General features: G+C 40.4%; 1 protein-coding gene across 4 annotated transcripts in view; it reads left to right on the forward strand.

The window, feature by feature from the left end:
- Positions 1 to 16,909, forward strand: part of Apoo (apolipoprotein O) — a 102,296-nt gene that overhangs the window by 77,252 nt on the left and 8,135 nt on the right. For all 4 annotated transcript variants that reach the window (XM_087600336.1, XM_087600337.1, XM_087600335.1 and 1 more), the window contains 1 exon segment: positions 2,626 to 2,706. In XM_087600336.1, coding sequence (XP_087456462.1) covers positions 2,626 to 2,706 — 81 coding nt within the window.

Consider the following 16,909-nt stretch of genomic DNA (forward strand, 5'->3'; position numbering starts at 1 on the left):
CAGACACATAGAGGGACAGAGAAACAACTGACACAGAAATATATACACACACATAGACAACAGACACACACAAAGAGACAACAGATAAACATACACACAGAGAGACAACAGACACACCTACACACACACACAAACAGAGAGAGAGAAAAAGAGAGAGAGACAACAGACACACAGAGAGAGAGATAGAGAGAGAGAGAGAGAGTGAGAGAGGGAAAGAGAGAGTATGAGAGAGACAACACACACACATGCAGAGACAGAGAGACAACAGACACACATGTAGCAATAGAGAGAGAGACAACAGACACACACAGACACAGAGACAACAGACACACACACAGGAGACAACAGACACACACACATACACATGTAGAGACACAGAGAGAGACAACAGACACAGACACAGAGACAATAGACATACACTCAGAAGATCAACAGACAAACACACATACACACACAGAGAGACAGCAGACACACACAGAGACAACACATACACACACAGACACAGAGATAACAGACACACACACAGAGATACAACAGACACACAGAAATACAACAGACACACCGGGAGACAGAGAGAGAGAGACAACAGACACATAAACACAAACACACACACACACACACACACACGGAGACAACAGGCACACACAAAGAGACAACAGACAAACATACACACACAGACACACACAGGGAGACAACAGATACACACACAGAAAGGGGGGGAGAGGAGAGAATAGACACACACACAGAGACAACAGAGACACACATGAGAGACAGAGAGAGACAGCAGACACAGAGACAACAAACACACATACACACACACAGAGACAACAGATATACACACAGAGAAAGAAAGAGAGAGACAACAGACTCACTCAAACATAGACAACAGAAACACACATACACACAGAGAAAAGCCACACACAGGTAGAGACACAGAGAGACAACAGACACATACACAGACACAGAGACAACAGACACAGACAGAGACAACAGATACACAACACACAGAGAAAGAGAGAGAGAGAACAGACACACACAGAGACAACATACACACACAAAGACACAGAAACAACAGACACACAAGAGACAGAGAAACAACGGACACTCACACATACACACACAGAAACAACAGACACACATACACACCCACAGAGACAACACACACAGAGACAACAGACACACATAGACACAACGACAACAGATACAGAGACAGAGAGAGAGAGAGAGAGAGAGAGAGAGAGAGAGAGAGAGCACAGATGCACACACACAGGGACAATGGACACAAACATACAGAGAACAGACACACACACACACACACACACACACAGAGAGAGAGAGAGAGAGAGAGAGAGAGAGAGAGAGAGAAAGAGAGACCACAGATGCACACACACAGGGACAATGGACACAAACATACAGAGAACAGACACACACACACACAGAGAGAACAGACACACATACACACACACAGAGACAACAGACACATGCACAGAGACAACAGGTACACAACACACAGAGAAAGAGAGAGAGAACAGACACATACACACAGAGACAACAGACACACACAAAGACACAGAAACAACAGACACACACAAAGACACAGAAACAACAGACACACACAAAGACACAGAAACAACAGACACACAAGAGACAGAGAGACAACGGACACTCACACATACACACACAGAAACAACAAACACAGAGACAACAGACACACATAGACACAACGACAACAGATACAGAGACAGAGAGAGAGAGAGAGAGAGAGAGAGAGAGAGCACAGATGTATACACACAGGGACAATGGACACACACATACAGAGAACACACACACACACACAGAGAACAGCACACACACCTACACACACGCAGACAACAGACATAGACACACAGAGATAACAAACACACATACCACACAGGCACATAGACAACAGACACACACACAGAGACAACAGACACACATACACAGAGAGAGACACAACAGACACACACACACAGAGACAACAGACACAGACACACACACAGACAACAGACACATATACACACAGAGAAAAAACAGACACACACACAGACAACAGACTCACATATACAGAGAGAGACAACAGACACATGCACATAGACAGAAAGAGAGGGAGAGAGAGAGAGAGGGAGAGAGAACAACACACAAATACACACACACATACACAGAGAGGGAGAGAGAGAGAGAGAGAGAGAGAGAGAGAGAGGGAGAGAGAACAGATACACACACAGATATAGAGACAACAGACACACACACACACAGAGACAGAGTTACAACAGACACACACACAGAGACAGAGTTACAACACACACACACACAGACATACACACCCAGAGAGGCAACAGACACAGACAAGACACACACACACACACACACACACACAGACAGACACACACACACACACACACACACACACACACACACACACACACACACACACACACAGAGGGAGAGAGAGACAACAGACAGACAACACATACACATACCATACCCCCTTCCCAACAACAGTCAAATGCAGTACTTTTGGAAATGGGAGAAAATAAATTCTCTTTTTTATCATTCACAATATAATACAGATCATTTATTGATCTTTTCTTTTTGTGTTTCCAGATCACTGGGGAGAAGTTATATGACTGGGGATTACGAGGGTACATAGTTGTAGAAGATTTGTGGAAGCAACATTTTCAGAAGGTGAGAAGCATTTTTATTAAATTCTTTTTGGTTAAATTTAAATATATGGTGGTTCTAAGGTTTTGTAAAATACTTAAATTGCCTTATTCTTCTAATTGCTTCTTCTATTGGCTTTTAGTTTCTACTGTCCATTTTGGAAAAACAATATATGTTGAGTATTTGATTATTAACAATAGGTCAAAAAATGGTGACCAAAAAAGGCATCCCAATATAGCCATAGACTACAATTTCTGTTCTGTTCTACATATAGATTCCTCAGACTGTACCGTTTTATCTAAAAGTTGTACTGTAAATTGATTCAAGACTGGTGAGAAGGCTCAGTGGATAGACATGTGTTTCTTGCCAAGTCTCATGACTTGAGTTTGGTCCTATGGTGGAAAGAGAAAACTGATGCCCACAAGGTTGCCGCCAACTTCCACATACACTCTGTGCTGTGGTATGTGCATTCTTATAATGTACAAACACATGCAGATAAATGTGATTAAAAGCATTTGGGGCTGGAGGGATGACTCAGTGGTTAAGAGCACTGGCTGTTTTTCCAGAAGACCTGGCTTAGATTGCTAGTACCCACATTGGGGCTTAACAACTGCCTGTCACTCCATTTGAGGGGAATCTGCCTCTTCTGGCCTCCTAAGGCGCCAAGCACACACATGGTACACAAGCATATATGCAAGCAAAACATACATATGCATAAAATAATTAACTAATATAAAAAAGCCCTGGATTCAAATGGAATATATTATGGTCTTAGGAATAACATGAATAATTGAGAAATATACCTTCCTCTGATTTTACACCTAATCATAAGCTCTGTTTCTCTCTTTAATATTATTTGTTCATCTTCCATCTGAGGGTGTAGGCTTTGATATTGTAGTGAGTAGTCATATGCCACATCCATAACTCTCCCAGCTAATAAGCTATGTGGCCAAGTAGAAATGGTGTCTAGTTTGTTAAAGACTCACAGCCAGGTGTTGGTTCCACCACATGCCTTTTATCCTAGCACCTGGGAAACAGAGGCAGTCAAATCTCGGAGTTTGTCTACCAGGTCTATGTAGAGCAAGTTCTGGGATGGCTAGGGCTACACAGAGAAACCCTGCTTTGAAATACAAAAACCAACAATAGACAACAAAAAAGGCTCAGTACAAAACGAGTCATCATTCCTCGTGTGTGTTCAGAGACTAAGGGCAAACTGGGGTTCTTATGTTAATATTATTTCTGCAGTATAGATCAAAGAAAGTTTATTGGACTCCAATTATTTCAAAAGAGAATATTCTTGTAAAATATATAGTTAGAAGGTAACAGCCAAATTTGATCAAAGTAAATTAAATATATGCATGAGAAAGTCATTATGAAGCCTGTTATTTTGTATTATTAAAACATAATCATCAAAATGTCTTTATTTTCTTTTTTTACTTTTCTTTTTTTAATTGTACTTTCTTATTTATATTTTAAATGTTATCCCATTTCCTTGTTTCCCCTCCAGAAACCCGCTATCCCACACCCCATGCTTCCATAAGGGTGCTCCCTCACTCACTCACCAACTCCCTCCCACCTCCCAGCCTATCATTCCTCTACACTGGGACATCAAGCCTTGACAGGACCAAGGGACTGATTTCCAGAGTGGTTGTACCAGTCTGCAATCCCACCAACAATGGAGGAGTGTTCCTCTTTCTCCACATCCTTGCCAGCATCTGCTGTCACCTGAGTTTTTAATCTTAGCCATTCTGACTGGTGTAGCCCATTGATGCCTGACAAGGCCATCCTCTGTTACATATGGGGATGGAGTCATAAATCCATTCTTGTGTTCTCTTGGGATGGTGGTTTCCTCCCTGGGAGGTCTGGGGTGTCTGGTTGGTTGATATTGTGTTCTTCTTATGGGATAGCAAACCCCTTTAGCTAATTCAGTCCTTTCTCTAGCTCCTCCATTGGGGACCCTGTTCTCAGTTCAATGGTTGGCTGTGAGCATTCACCTCTGTATTTGTTTGACTCTGGTAGAGCTTCTGAGGAGACAGCCATGTCAGGCTCCTGTCAGCATGTACTTCTTTGCATCAGTAATATTGTCTGGGTTTGGTGGCTGTATATGGGATGCATCCCCATGTGGGGCAGTCTCTGGGTGGCCTTTTAGTCTCTGTTCCACACTTTGTCTCCATATCTCCTCCTGTGAGTATTTTTGTTCCCCCTTCTGTGAAGGACTGAAGCATCCGCACTTTGGTCTTCTTTCTTCTTGAGCTTCATGTGGTCTGTGGATTGTATCTTAGGCATTCCCAGCTCTTGGGCTAATACCTGCATATCATTGAGTGCGTACCATGTGTATTCTTTTGTGATTGGGATACCTCACTTGGGATATTTTCTAGTTCCATCCATTTGCATAAGAATTTCATGAAGTCATTGTTTTTCATAGCTGAGTAGTACTCCATTGTGTAGATGTACCACATTTTCTGTATCCATTCCTCTGTTGAAGGGCATCTGGGTTCTTTCCAGCTTCTGGCTATTACAAGTAAGGCTGCTATGACCATAGTGGAGCACGTGTCCTTGTTATATGTTGGAGCATCCTTTGGGGGTATGCCCAGTTGGAGCATCCTTTGGGTATATGCCCAGGAGAGGCATATCTGGGTCCTCAGATAGTACTATGTCCAGTTTTCTGAGAAACTGCCAGACTGATTTTCAGAGTGGTTGTATCAACTTGCAATCCCACCAACTATGGAGGAGTGTTCCCCTTTCTCCACATCCTTGCCAGCATCTGCTGTCACCTGAGTTTTTGATTTTAGCCATTCTGACTGGTGTAGCCCATTCTTTTAAAAAACGGGGTTATTTGATTCTCTGGAGTCTAATTTCTTGAGTTCTTTGTATATATTGGATATTAGCCCTCTATCAGTTGTAGGATTGGTAAAGATCTTTTCCCAATCTGTTGGTTGCCGTTTTGTCCTAACCACAGTGTCCTTTGCCTTACAGAAGCTTTGCAGTTTTATGAGATCCCATTTGTTGATTCTTGATCTTAGAGCATAAGCCATTGATGTTTTGTTCATTTCCCCTGTGCCTATGTGTTCAAGGCTCTTCCCTACTTTCTCTTCTACTAGTTTCAATGTGTCTGGTTTTATGTGGAGGTCCAAGATCCACTTGGACTTGATCTTTGTTCAAGGCGATAAGAATGGATCTGTTTGCATTCTGCTCCATGCTGACCTCCAGTTGAACCAACACTATTTGTTGAAAATGCTTTTTTTTTGCTGGATGGTTTTAGCTACTTTGTCAGTGATCAAGTGACCATAGGTCCAATGGGAATCCCCTTCATTTTCATTAAATTCTAAAAAGTCTTTAACTTCTTTCTTTATTTCTTTCTTGACCAAGTTATCTTTGAGTAGAGCGTTGTTCAACTCCCATGTGTGTGTGGGCTTTCTGTTGTTTTTGTTGTTACTGAAGACCAGCCTTAGTCTGTGGTGATCTGAGAGAATGCATGGGATTATTTCTATCATCTTATATCTGTTGAGGCCTGTTTTGTGACAGATTATGTGGTCAATTTTGGAGAAGGTACCATGAGGTGCTGAGAAGAAGGTATATTCTTTTGTTTTAGGATAGAATGTTCTATACATACCTGTTAAATCCATTTGGTTCATAACTTCTGTTAGTTTCACTCTGTCTCTGTTTAGTTTCTGTTTCCATGATCTGACCATTGGTGAGAGTGGGATATTGAAGTCTCCCACTATTAGTATGTGAGGTGCAATGTGTGCTTTGAGTGAAGTTTCTTTTATGAATATGTATACCCTTGCATTTGGAGCATAGACATTCAGAATTGAGAGTTCATCTTGCTAGATTTTTCCTTTGATGAGTATGAAGTGTCCTTCATTATCTTTTTTGATAACTTTTGGTTGAAAGTTAATTTTATTGGATATTAGAAGGGCTACTCCAGCTTGTTTCTGGGGATCATTTGCTTGGAAACTTCTTTTCTAGTCTTTTACTCTGAGGTAGTGTCTATCTTTGTCACTGATCTGTGTTTCCTGTATGCAGCAAAATACTGGGTCCTGTTTAAGTATCCAGTCTGTTGTCTTTTTATTGGGGAATTGAGTCCATTGATCTTAAGAGATATTAAGAAATAGTATTTGTTGTTTCCTGTTATTTTTGTTGTTGTTGTGTTGTTTGTTTTCCTCCTTGTGTTGGAGTTTTCCATTTTCCTTTGTAGGGCTGGATTTGTGGAAAGATATTGTGTAAATTTGGTTTTGTCATGGAATGTCTTGATTTCTCCATCTATGTTAATTGAGAGTTTTGCTGGGTGTAGTAACCAGGGTTGCCATTTTTGTTCTCTTAGGGTCTGTATGACATCTGTCCAGGATCTTCTGGCTTTCACAGTCTCTGGTGAGAAGTCTGGTGTAATTCTGATAGGTCTGCACTTATATGTTACTTGACCTTTTTCCCTTATTGCTTTTAATATTCTTTCTTTTTTTTGTGCATTTGGTATTTTTTTTCTTTTCTTTTTTTCGGAGCTGGGGACCGAACCCAGGGCCTTGCGCTTCCTAGGTAAGCGCTCTATCACTGAGCTAAATCCCCAGCCCTTGCATTTGGTATTTTAACTATTATGTGATGGGAGGATTTTCTTTTCTGGTCCAATCTATTTGGAGTTCTGTAGACTTCTTGTATGTTTATGGGCATCTCTTTCTTTAGGTTAGGGAAGTTTTCTTCTATGATTTTGTTGAAGATATTTACTGGTCCTTTGAGCTGGGAGTCTTCACTCTCTTCTATACCTATTATCTTTATGTTTGATTTTCTCATTGTGTCCTGGATTTCCTGTATGTTTTGGACTAGGAGCTTTTTGCATTTTACATTTTCTTTGACTGTTGTGTCAATGTTTTCTGTGGTATCTTCTGCCCCTAACATTCTCTCTTCTATCTCTTGTATTCTGTTGGTTGTGCTTGCATTTATGACTCCTGATCTCTTTCCTAGGTTTTGTATCTCCAAGGTTGTCTCCCTTTGTGATTTCTTTATTGTTTCTATTTCCATTTTTAGATCCTGGATGGTTTTGTTCAATTCCTACACCTGTTTGGTTGTGGGTTCCTGTTTTTTGTGTTTCCTCTTTAAGGCCTTCTATTTGTTTACCTGTGTTGTCCTGTATTTATTTAAGGGAGTTATTTATGTCCTTCTTAAAGTCATCTAATATATCATGAGATGTGATATTTACATCAGAATCTTGCTTTTTTTTTGATGTGTTTGGATATCTAGTATTTGCTTTGGTGGGAGAACTGGGCTCTGATGATGCCAGGTGGCCTTGGTTTCTGTTGCTTAGGTTGTTGGACTTGCCTCTTGCCATCTGGTTGTCTCTGGTATTAGCTGGTCTTGCTGTCTCTGACAGTGTGGCTTGACCTTCCTGTAAGCCTGAGTGTCAGCACTCCTGGGAGACCAGTTCTCTCCCAGCAGGATCTTAGTACAGAGGGCTGTGGCCCAGGGTCAGCTCAATGGTGCAGACAGAAACAGGAAGGATCCTGTACCAGACTGCTCCTTGGTTCCTGTGTCCTGAGGGCTCCAGGCAAGTCTCTCAAAGTAGAAGTGGTAGTCCTACCTGTGCTCTCAGGTGTGTCAGCACTCCTTGAAGACCAGCTCTCTCTCAGCTCGTCAAAATGTCTTTAAATAAAACAGTAGAGTTGTAGTTCAGTAGGAAAAAAGGTCCCAGCACCACACACACACACACACACACACACACACACACACACACACACACACACACACACACAAATAAGGATTTAGGAGTAATATTATAGTCTAAATTATAATCTCTTCTCATTATATACATAAATATCCTTTTATTGCAATCTTAAGACTGAATTTTAAATTGCTTTTAGATTTATTTTATGTGTATGATTTTTTTGTCTGCATATGTGCCTATGTGTCATGTGCTTGCCTGGTGTTCGTGGAGATCAGAAGATCGTGTTGGATTCCCTGGAACTAGAGTTACACATGGTTGTGAGGCACCATTTGGGTCCTGGGAATTGATTCCCATGTTGATCTGCAAGGACAAGTGCTCTTAAACTACTGAACCAGCTTCAAGACTGATTTTATACTGATGGTTTATAAAGGAGTTAGTCCATTTCGAGTCCATTTAAACTAGCTCTTTTTTAAAGGGCTGAGTATATAGTTCATTGGTAGGGTGCTTATCTAACATTTGCAATGCCCCAGGTTCAGTTCCCAGTACCACTCAAAACAACAACCAAAGCATCTAACCAAACAACCAAACTAAACCCCAACCCTTCCTTTAGTCTCCCAACTCACAGCAGCTCCCCTCCCCATGCTGGGCCTCAGTATCCCAAGTGCTCTGATTATGTGCGAACCTTCAGGGCTGGCAGAACTAGCTCGTAAGAGGGAAATTCTGCTTCTGCATCACATGCCACCTGGAACTCCCTTTAAAAAAAATAAACCTGGTTTTATTTTCACTTCTGACGTTTTCTTTGCAAGCCTTTTTTCTTGTTTAAAAAACTCCTTAAAAAGCATATGCCAAAATTTTATATGGGAAAGGAATTAAAATGTCAGAAAAAACTATACATGTCTCTAGAAAGAATCATGAAAAATGAGACCAAATCGGCATCTACTACTCATTGGGCCATGGAGCAACTCTAGACTAGGTCATACTACCTTTAGAGGAGAATCTTCTAGGAGCCTGTGGAGGTTGTGGGTTGGTGTGATGTCTGTAGATGTGGGCACTGAGCAAAGCAAAGGTTGGTATTGCTGGGAAGCACCTTCCTCTGGCTGTTGAGAGAATTTAGCTCAGTGCAGGGCTGTGGTTAGAACACATTAAACAGACCCAACATTTCATGGAAATTTGAAGACCCAGGAAGAAAAAAAAATGAAAAACCCCAGGCATTTAAAGCTAGTCATAGATTTTTATGCAAGTCTTTTTGGAGTCAGGTGGTAAAGCCTTCTAAGCTCATTACTGGGGGCTATAGAGATGACTCAGTGGTAAAGAGCACTAGATGTGGATTCAATTCTCACGTGATAGTTCATACCTCTCTGTGACTCCAATTCCTGGGGCTCCAGATCCCTCTCTGGCCTCTGTGAGTGCCATGTATACATGTAGGGAAATATCCATATACAAAAAATAAAAATTCAATAAGTATTTCATCATTATGGGTTTACATTGGTTTTGTCTGTTATACTTCTGCCTTCTTCAAAGTTAATGGGGACTTTATAGTGTTCCTCCATGTATTTACATAGCAAGCATACTTCTGATGGCTGTCCTCAACAAGAGGAAATAAAATTAATGTAGACTACATTAGATGTTACTACAAGGTTTAGGTGAGAATAGTAGGAGGCCCTCATAGCTTAGGCATTGATAGACTTAGACCTCAGAAATTATTTGATAATGAAGTGCCCCTCTTTTGCTGATGACATGTGACTACTCCCCACTCCAGCACCTTGTTGGACTTCATGGTTTTCAGACGTCTTTTGATTTTTTTTAACTACAGATACATATTTATTAGCTACTTCATCAAATGCTAACTATAACCAAGTAGAAGGGCAGCATGGTTTAAGGCTATTTACAGTTGAGAATAAATGGAAAACAGAAAAAATATGGCTTAGCTCTTAGTTGTTTACCTAATTATAGAGGGACTTTCTTATTTTTGTTTTTATTTTCATTGTGCATACTAATCATACAGTGGAGGGTTTCTTTTAATACTACTACTACTACCATTATTATTTTATTTGAGTATTTTGCCTACGTATATATGTGTACACACATGCATGCCTGGTGACCAGGGAAGCCAGAAGAGGGTGTTGGATCCACCCCCTAGAGTTACGATCAGTTGTGAACCTCCATGTGGGTGCTGGGAACTGAGTCTGAGTTCTCTGCTGTAGCAACTCTTAACCTCTGAGCTATTGCTCCAGCTCTATTCATTGTTTTTAACTGAGAGCAAAAAATTAAGCAGTGTTGGAACAGGAATCTTTGGGGGCCCTGAAGCTGAGTATATTCCTTTCATTGAATATCAAATAATTAAATATATATCAGATAATTCATGATTTAATAAAGGGGGATGAAGTCTATAACTAAAACACAAAGTAAGCCATAAATGCCAAAAGAAAGGCACAGACAAAAGCAAGAGAGCCTGGCACTTTTAAGGGAACCAGGGGACACCTCATAACTGGAGACTTGTCTTTACTTGTTTACAAGTTGGTTTTGTTGTTTTGTTTTTTCAAGACAGGACTTCTCTCTATAACCCTAGCTGTCCTGGAGCTTACCATGTAGGCCAGGCTGTTCTGGAACTCAGGTCCACCTGACTCTGCTTCCCCAGTTCTGGGATTAAAGGCATGTGTCGCCACTGCCTGGCTGGAGGTTTTCAAGTTAAGCGTAATGACCAGTCTCAGTTAAGTGTTTTCTTACTTGGACTTTTTGTACTCTAATGATAGATATAGTACAAATTTTTGGTTGTGTATAATCAAAGAAATTAATGGCCATTTTGTTTAAAGCAGGAACCTAAATCTTAAATGCAGACTGGAGAGAAGACAGTAAAGTACTTGCAGTGCAAGTATGAGGGCCTGAGTTTGACCCCCAGAACCCACATTAAAAGATTTGGGCATGCTGATATTCCCTTGTAATCCCAACATTGTGGAGGTGGAGATAAGTGGATCCTGGGTCTCACTAGACAACCAGTTTAGCCTAATAGGAGAGCTCCAGGCCAGTGAGAGACCCTGTCTTCAAAAATGAGCACATGGTACCTAGTGACATGTGATGTTGTCTTCTGGCCTACACACACACACACACACACACACACAATACACATATGCAATTGCATATACACATACACAAATTAAAATGGTACAAATGATGTCCAAGATTTGTTTTCTTTTGTTTGAGACAGTCTTTCCGTGTAGGAGAGTCTGGCACCTTAAACACTACTCTTGTACCTCAGTCTCACAAGTAGCTCTGATTACAGGGGCATCTGCCCTGTCCAGCAGTGGCTCAATTTTTAGCTGTATTTTTCTTGTAACGACAGTACTCTCAAGTATCCAAACCAAGTCTGTAACATTTTACTGCTCTGCCACATCCCATCTTCCTTTTAGGAATTGATTTTAGAAATTGCCATTTTTGTCCTCTAGTAGTTATCAGGATAAGGGTGTGTTTTACTTGGTCATTATCATTGGCCACTTAAAGAAAAGTTATTGCTTAAGCCACAATGCACTATCTAAAATGTAAAGATAGCTATGTTCAGAAATACTGCCATCACAATATGGTTTGTGTTTCTTTTTTCTACAAAAGAATATATGACGTGTGTAATAAAGCCATGCATGTTTGAATCATCTACCTACCTTCAGAACTAGGAAATTACCAATGCCATGCATATCTCTCAGGAAACCACTAACTGAAATGTGTTTTATATTGCCTCCTTTTTCTTTAAATTTTTACTTAACTATGTGTGTATATATTGTAAAACACTGGGGTTGATCTTGCATATTCTTTTTTGTTTGTTGTAGCCATGATTTCATGTTGTTCTGACTGGCTTTGAATGTCCTTTGTAGCTGAGGATAACTTTGAACTCCTGAACCTCCTCCGTCAGTCTTTGGAGTGCTAGCAATACAAGTGTGGTCCCCCCCACATCCAGTTTACTTGCCTAATTTTCCTTTATCTTGGCTTATAAATATACCACATATAAACATATAAACTATCTCAATTGAATCTTATTATTTTTATTGTTTTATTCCTTTAATAGTATGATTATAAACAATGTAAGGCAGTAGCTTATTCATTTTAACTTCTGCAGACTAATTTTTGTATGGGCAAATGCATCCATTGATGACTAATTGGGCAGTTTCCAGCATACTCTTAGAGCACATAGAGCTGTGAGCAGTGTTTTGCTTGTTTGTATTTGCATTTGATTTTGTTTTTTTACTTGCTTTGTAGAGCAGGCTAACCTTAAACTTGAGATAGGAGAGAGAAATAATTTACCAATGTCCATTTTGGAAAAGTTTTTTTTCTTTTGAGCCAAGGTTTCTCTATGTAACTCTGATTGTCCAGTAATTTGCTATTTACTACAGGCTCATCTCAAACTCATGAAGATCCACCCATCTCTCTCTCTCTCTCTCAAATGCTGGGATTAAAGGCATGAGCCACCATACCCAGTTAGAAACGTTTTAAATCTATAAAACAGTCGCAAAACCAGTGCTGTTCCCTTAGATTTACTGATTAGCATCTGCTATGTTGTCTTACTGTCTTTTAATAATGCATTTTGTTCATATATACACATATGTATATTCTTTTATGGAATCATTTGAAAATTCTAGATAGTCATTACAATTTCTATACATCATGTATAATTCCATGTATATTCCTAAGGAACAAGGAGGTTTACTTATATATGAATATCAATGATAACATCACACCGAGGGAAGCTCTTCATTAATAGTGATAACATCTAATACATATCCCACACTCAGATTTCTCTAGTTTCCCCTACTGAACAGCTTTTAACCTTTTATAACCATCTAAAAACCTTTTTAATAGCTAAGCAAATTATTAAATGGCAAACACTTGTAAACCATGATCTAAGATGAAAAATAGAATCACCAGCTTCCCACTTAACTCTGTGTACCTGATCTGAGGCACAGTCCTCACCACCTCTTTAAAAGCAGCAGCTATCCTGAGTTTTATTGTAATAGCTTTCTCATTTTGTTTTTGAGACAGAGTCTTATTGTATAACTCAGGTGGCCCTAACTGTTGGTGACTTTCCTACCTCAGTCTCATCAGTGATGGGAATATAGGTATGAGCCATTACCTAAGTACTTAAGCTCCCCCCCCCCAATGTCTGTGTGTCTGTCTGTCTGTCTTTGTCTCTCTCCTTCTCCCCAAGGTCTTGCTATATAACCTTGACAGGCCTGGATGTCTTATATTGACCAGACTGGCCTTGAGGTCTGCCTGCTTCTACCTTCTGAGTGTTAGGATTAAAGACATGTACAATCATGTCAGTTTTTTTTTTTTACTTCTAACTACCTCTTTTTTTATCTTAAGATTATTAATTTACAAGTCTTTTTACTTTTTGTTATTTTGATTTGTTGAAAGAGTCTTGTGCATTTGGCCAGTGGCATTTCTAACAGGTATTTTGCTAATTGCACACATAGTTAGCAGTTCTCTGTAGTGCCTGCAAGGACAAGCTAATTCAGAGGCTGCTTGGTTTGCTCCATATATGATCCTTTGATAAATTCTATATGGGCACATACGTCTATTTTTTTTTTCTTGCTGGGTAGTCCAGGGTAGCTTTGAAGTTAGGATCTTCTGCTTCATTTTTAGGAGTGCTAGGATTAAAGATGCCCACCAACAACATGACCATTGTCTTTTATTGATAACCTGAAATTCTTTATATAGTTGACTTACTGATCTTCTCTATAAGTTTTTTATTTTAGAAATTAATAAGAGCATAGATATTTGATTGATAATCTGAAACCTTTTCAGAATAATCCCAGCTTCAGCTCTGAGGATTACAGCTAATTTCTTGTATCAGGCCTTAGAGTTGTGGATAGCTGTCTTTTTAAAGATGGGCTGGCCTGGACATGTGATTGTCTTTGTGGTTTAGCCTCCTACTTTTAGGATTATATGTGTGACTACCACTGGCTCTTCTAGAGTTCCCTTATAATTTGCTAAATACAACCATCTTCCCAGTAAATGTCAGTTTTCCTTTTCACTAGGTTTTAAAAATCTGCAACAAGTTACTTTCAACTGAGTGTTATAGGCCAAAAATAATTATTATTTAAGGGTCAAAAAAAGCACGGAAACAAAGTTTTCTCAACATGAAAACTGAGCAGAGCAGAACTTCTCAAACTGAGCTTTAGTTTTGGGTCTGCCTTTGCTGGCCCAGCAGGACAACACCAGGGAAGTAGCAGCCACCACCCTGAGTAAACATTCTAGGTTCCTCAGCTCTATAAACCCAAGCTTAGTTGACAGTAACTTATGTGCTCTTAAAGGCTTTGCCTTTGAAATAAGCTAGTCATACAAGTTCATATACCATGTGGTTCCACTTTATGACAGGTATATGGAGTTACCACGTTCATAGAAGCAGAGATTGATGGTGATTGCCAGTGGCTGGAGGAGGGACAAATGGGGAGTTGCTAATTGGTGGTAGAATGTTTCAAAAAGATGAATAAGTTCCGAAGGTCTGCTTTTCAACCTTAAAAAAGAAAAAGCATTATCTAGTTCCTTTATTTCTAATAGTCTTATATAAGAGAAATGACATATTCAGAATGATTTTAGCTTCATGGAAAATCTTACTTTTTTTAAATTTTATATTGTAGGAACAGTAAATGACCTACATTCTTTTATTTCCATCTTTATTAAATTGGGTATTTCTTATTTACATTTCAATTGTTATGCCCTTTCCTGGTTTCCTGGCCAACATCCCCCTAACCTCTCCCCCATCCCCTTCCTTATGGGTGTTCCCCTCCCAACCCTCCCCCCATTGCCGCCCTCCCCCCACAGTCTAGTTCACTGGGGGTTCAGTCATAGCAGGACCCAGGGCTTCCCCTTCCACTGGTGCTCTTACTAGGATATTCATTGCTACCTATGGGGTCAGAGTCCAGGGTCAGTCCATGTATAGTATTTAGGTAGTGCCTTAGTCCCTGGAAGCTCTGGTTGCTTGACATTGTTGTACTTTTGGGGTCTCGAGCCCCTTCAAGCTCTTTCAGTCCTTTCTCTGATTCCTTCAACGGGGGACCTATTCTCAGTTCAGTGGTTTGCTGCTGGCATTCGCCTCTGTATTTGCTGTATTCTGGCTGTGTCTCTCAGGAGGGATCTACATCCGGCTCCTGTCGGCCTGCACTTCTTTGCTTCATCCATCTTGTCTAATTGGATGGCTGTATATGTATGGGCCACATGTGGGACAGGTTCCTTCAGCCTCTGTTCTAAACTTTGCCTCCCTATCCCCTCCCAAGGGTGTTCTTGTTCCCCTTTTAAAGAAGGAGTGAAGCATCCACATTTTGATGACCTATATTCTTAACGTATATAAGCTGTTATGTCATGCTAGCTGCATGCAGGCTAGATAAGTCTTCTACTGCTAAGAAATACTCTTGGCTCTTCACAGATTTTGAAGTTTACAATACAATATTGTCTCCTATTGCCTCTGAAACAAATAAATATACCCAAGCTGAACACAATACAGATTAATTATCTTTGCACAATAGGCCAGAAGTACAATAAGAAATCAAGTTGTTAGCAGGGTTGCATTCCTCTCCAGAGCCCCTTGAACAGAATTTCCTGTTCCCTTAGGTTGTTGACAGAATTTGTTTCCTGGGGTTGTAAACCAAGGTCTGTTTTGCTGCCTGGCACCTGAGGCTGACCCTTTCCTTTGTCTTTATAACCAGCAACACAGGCCTTCTCTTGTAAGTCTCTTCTTTCTTACCCCCTTGTTTTGTCTCCTTCTTAGTCTCTTTTAACTCTTCAAATTCAACTGGGCCCATTCACACAATCCAAAATAATTCTGGCCCATGCTTCATCTGATACAGTCTCCGGTTTTCAGACACAGACATCGTTCGGAGCCACTATTCTGCCTATCACATTCTAGTGAACTGGAATTTTCTTGGGTTCTTTAACAAGTCATCTGACCTCACCTGTTCATTTTATACGTTTACATTGTTTTCTTACATTTGCATACAAAATAATGGAATCTGTTCTGGTATTTCCATACATGCTTTTTAAAATTTTATTATTATTTATTTTTTTAGACACACCCCACTTCATGTCTCCATGAGGATGTCCCCACCCCACCCATCCTACCAGTGTTCTAAACTCCCTGGGGCCTCTAGTCTCTTGAGGGTTAGATGCATCTTCTCTGACTGAACACAGACCTGGGAGTCCTCTGCTGTATATGTGTTGGGGGCCTCATCTCAGCTGGTGTATGCTGCCTGGTTGGTGATCCAGTGTCTGAGAGATCTCAAGGGTCCAGGTTAATTTAGACTGCTGGTCTTCCTACAGGGTCACCCTCTTCCTCAGCTTCCTCTAGCTTTCCCTTAATTTAACCACAGGGGTCAGCAGCTTCTGTCTATTGGTTGGGGATACATATCTGCATCTGACTCTTTCAGCTGCTTGTTGGGTCTTTTGGAGGGCAGCCACTTTTTGTGAGTGCCCCATAGCCTCAGTAATGGTGTCAGACCTTGGGGCCTTCCCTTGAGCTGGATCCCACTTTGGGCCTGTCACTGGACCTCCTTTTCCTCAGGCTCTTTTCCATTTCCATCCCTGCATTTCTTT

This window comes from Rattus norvegicus, chromosome X (genome assembly GCF_021556685.1).
Source record: "Rattus norvegicus strain SHRSP/BbbUtx chromosome X, alternate assembly SHRSP_T2T, whole genome shotgun sequence".
Lineage (NCBI taxonomy): Eukaryota > Metazoa > Chordata > Mammalia > Rodentia > Muridae > Rattus > Rattus norvegicus.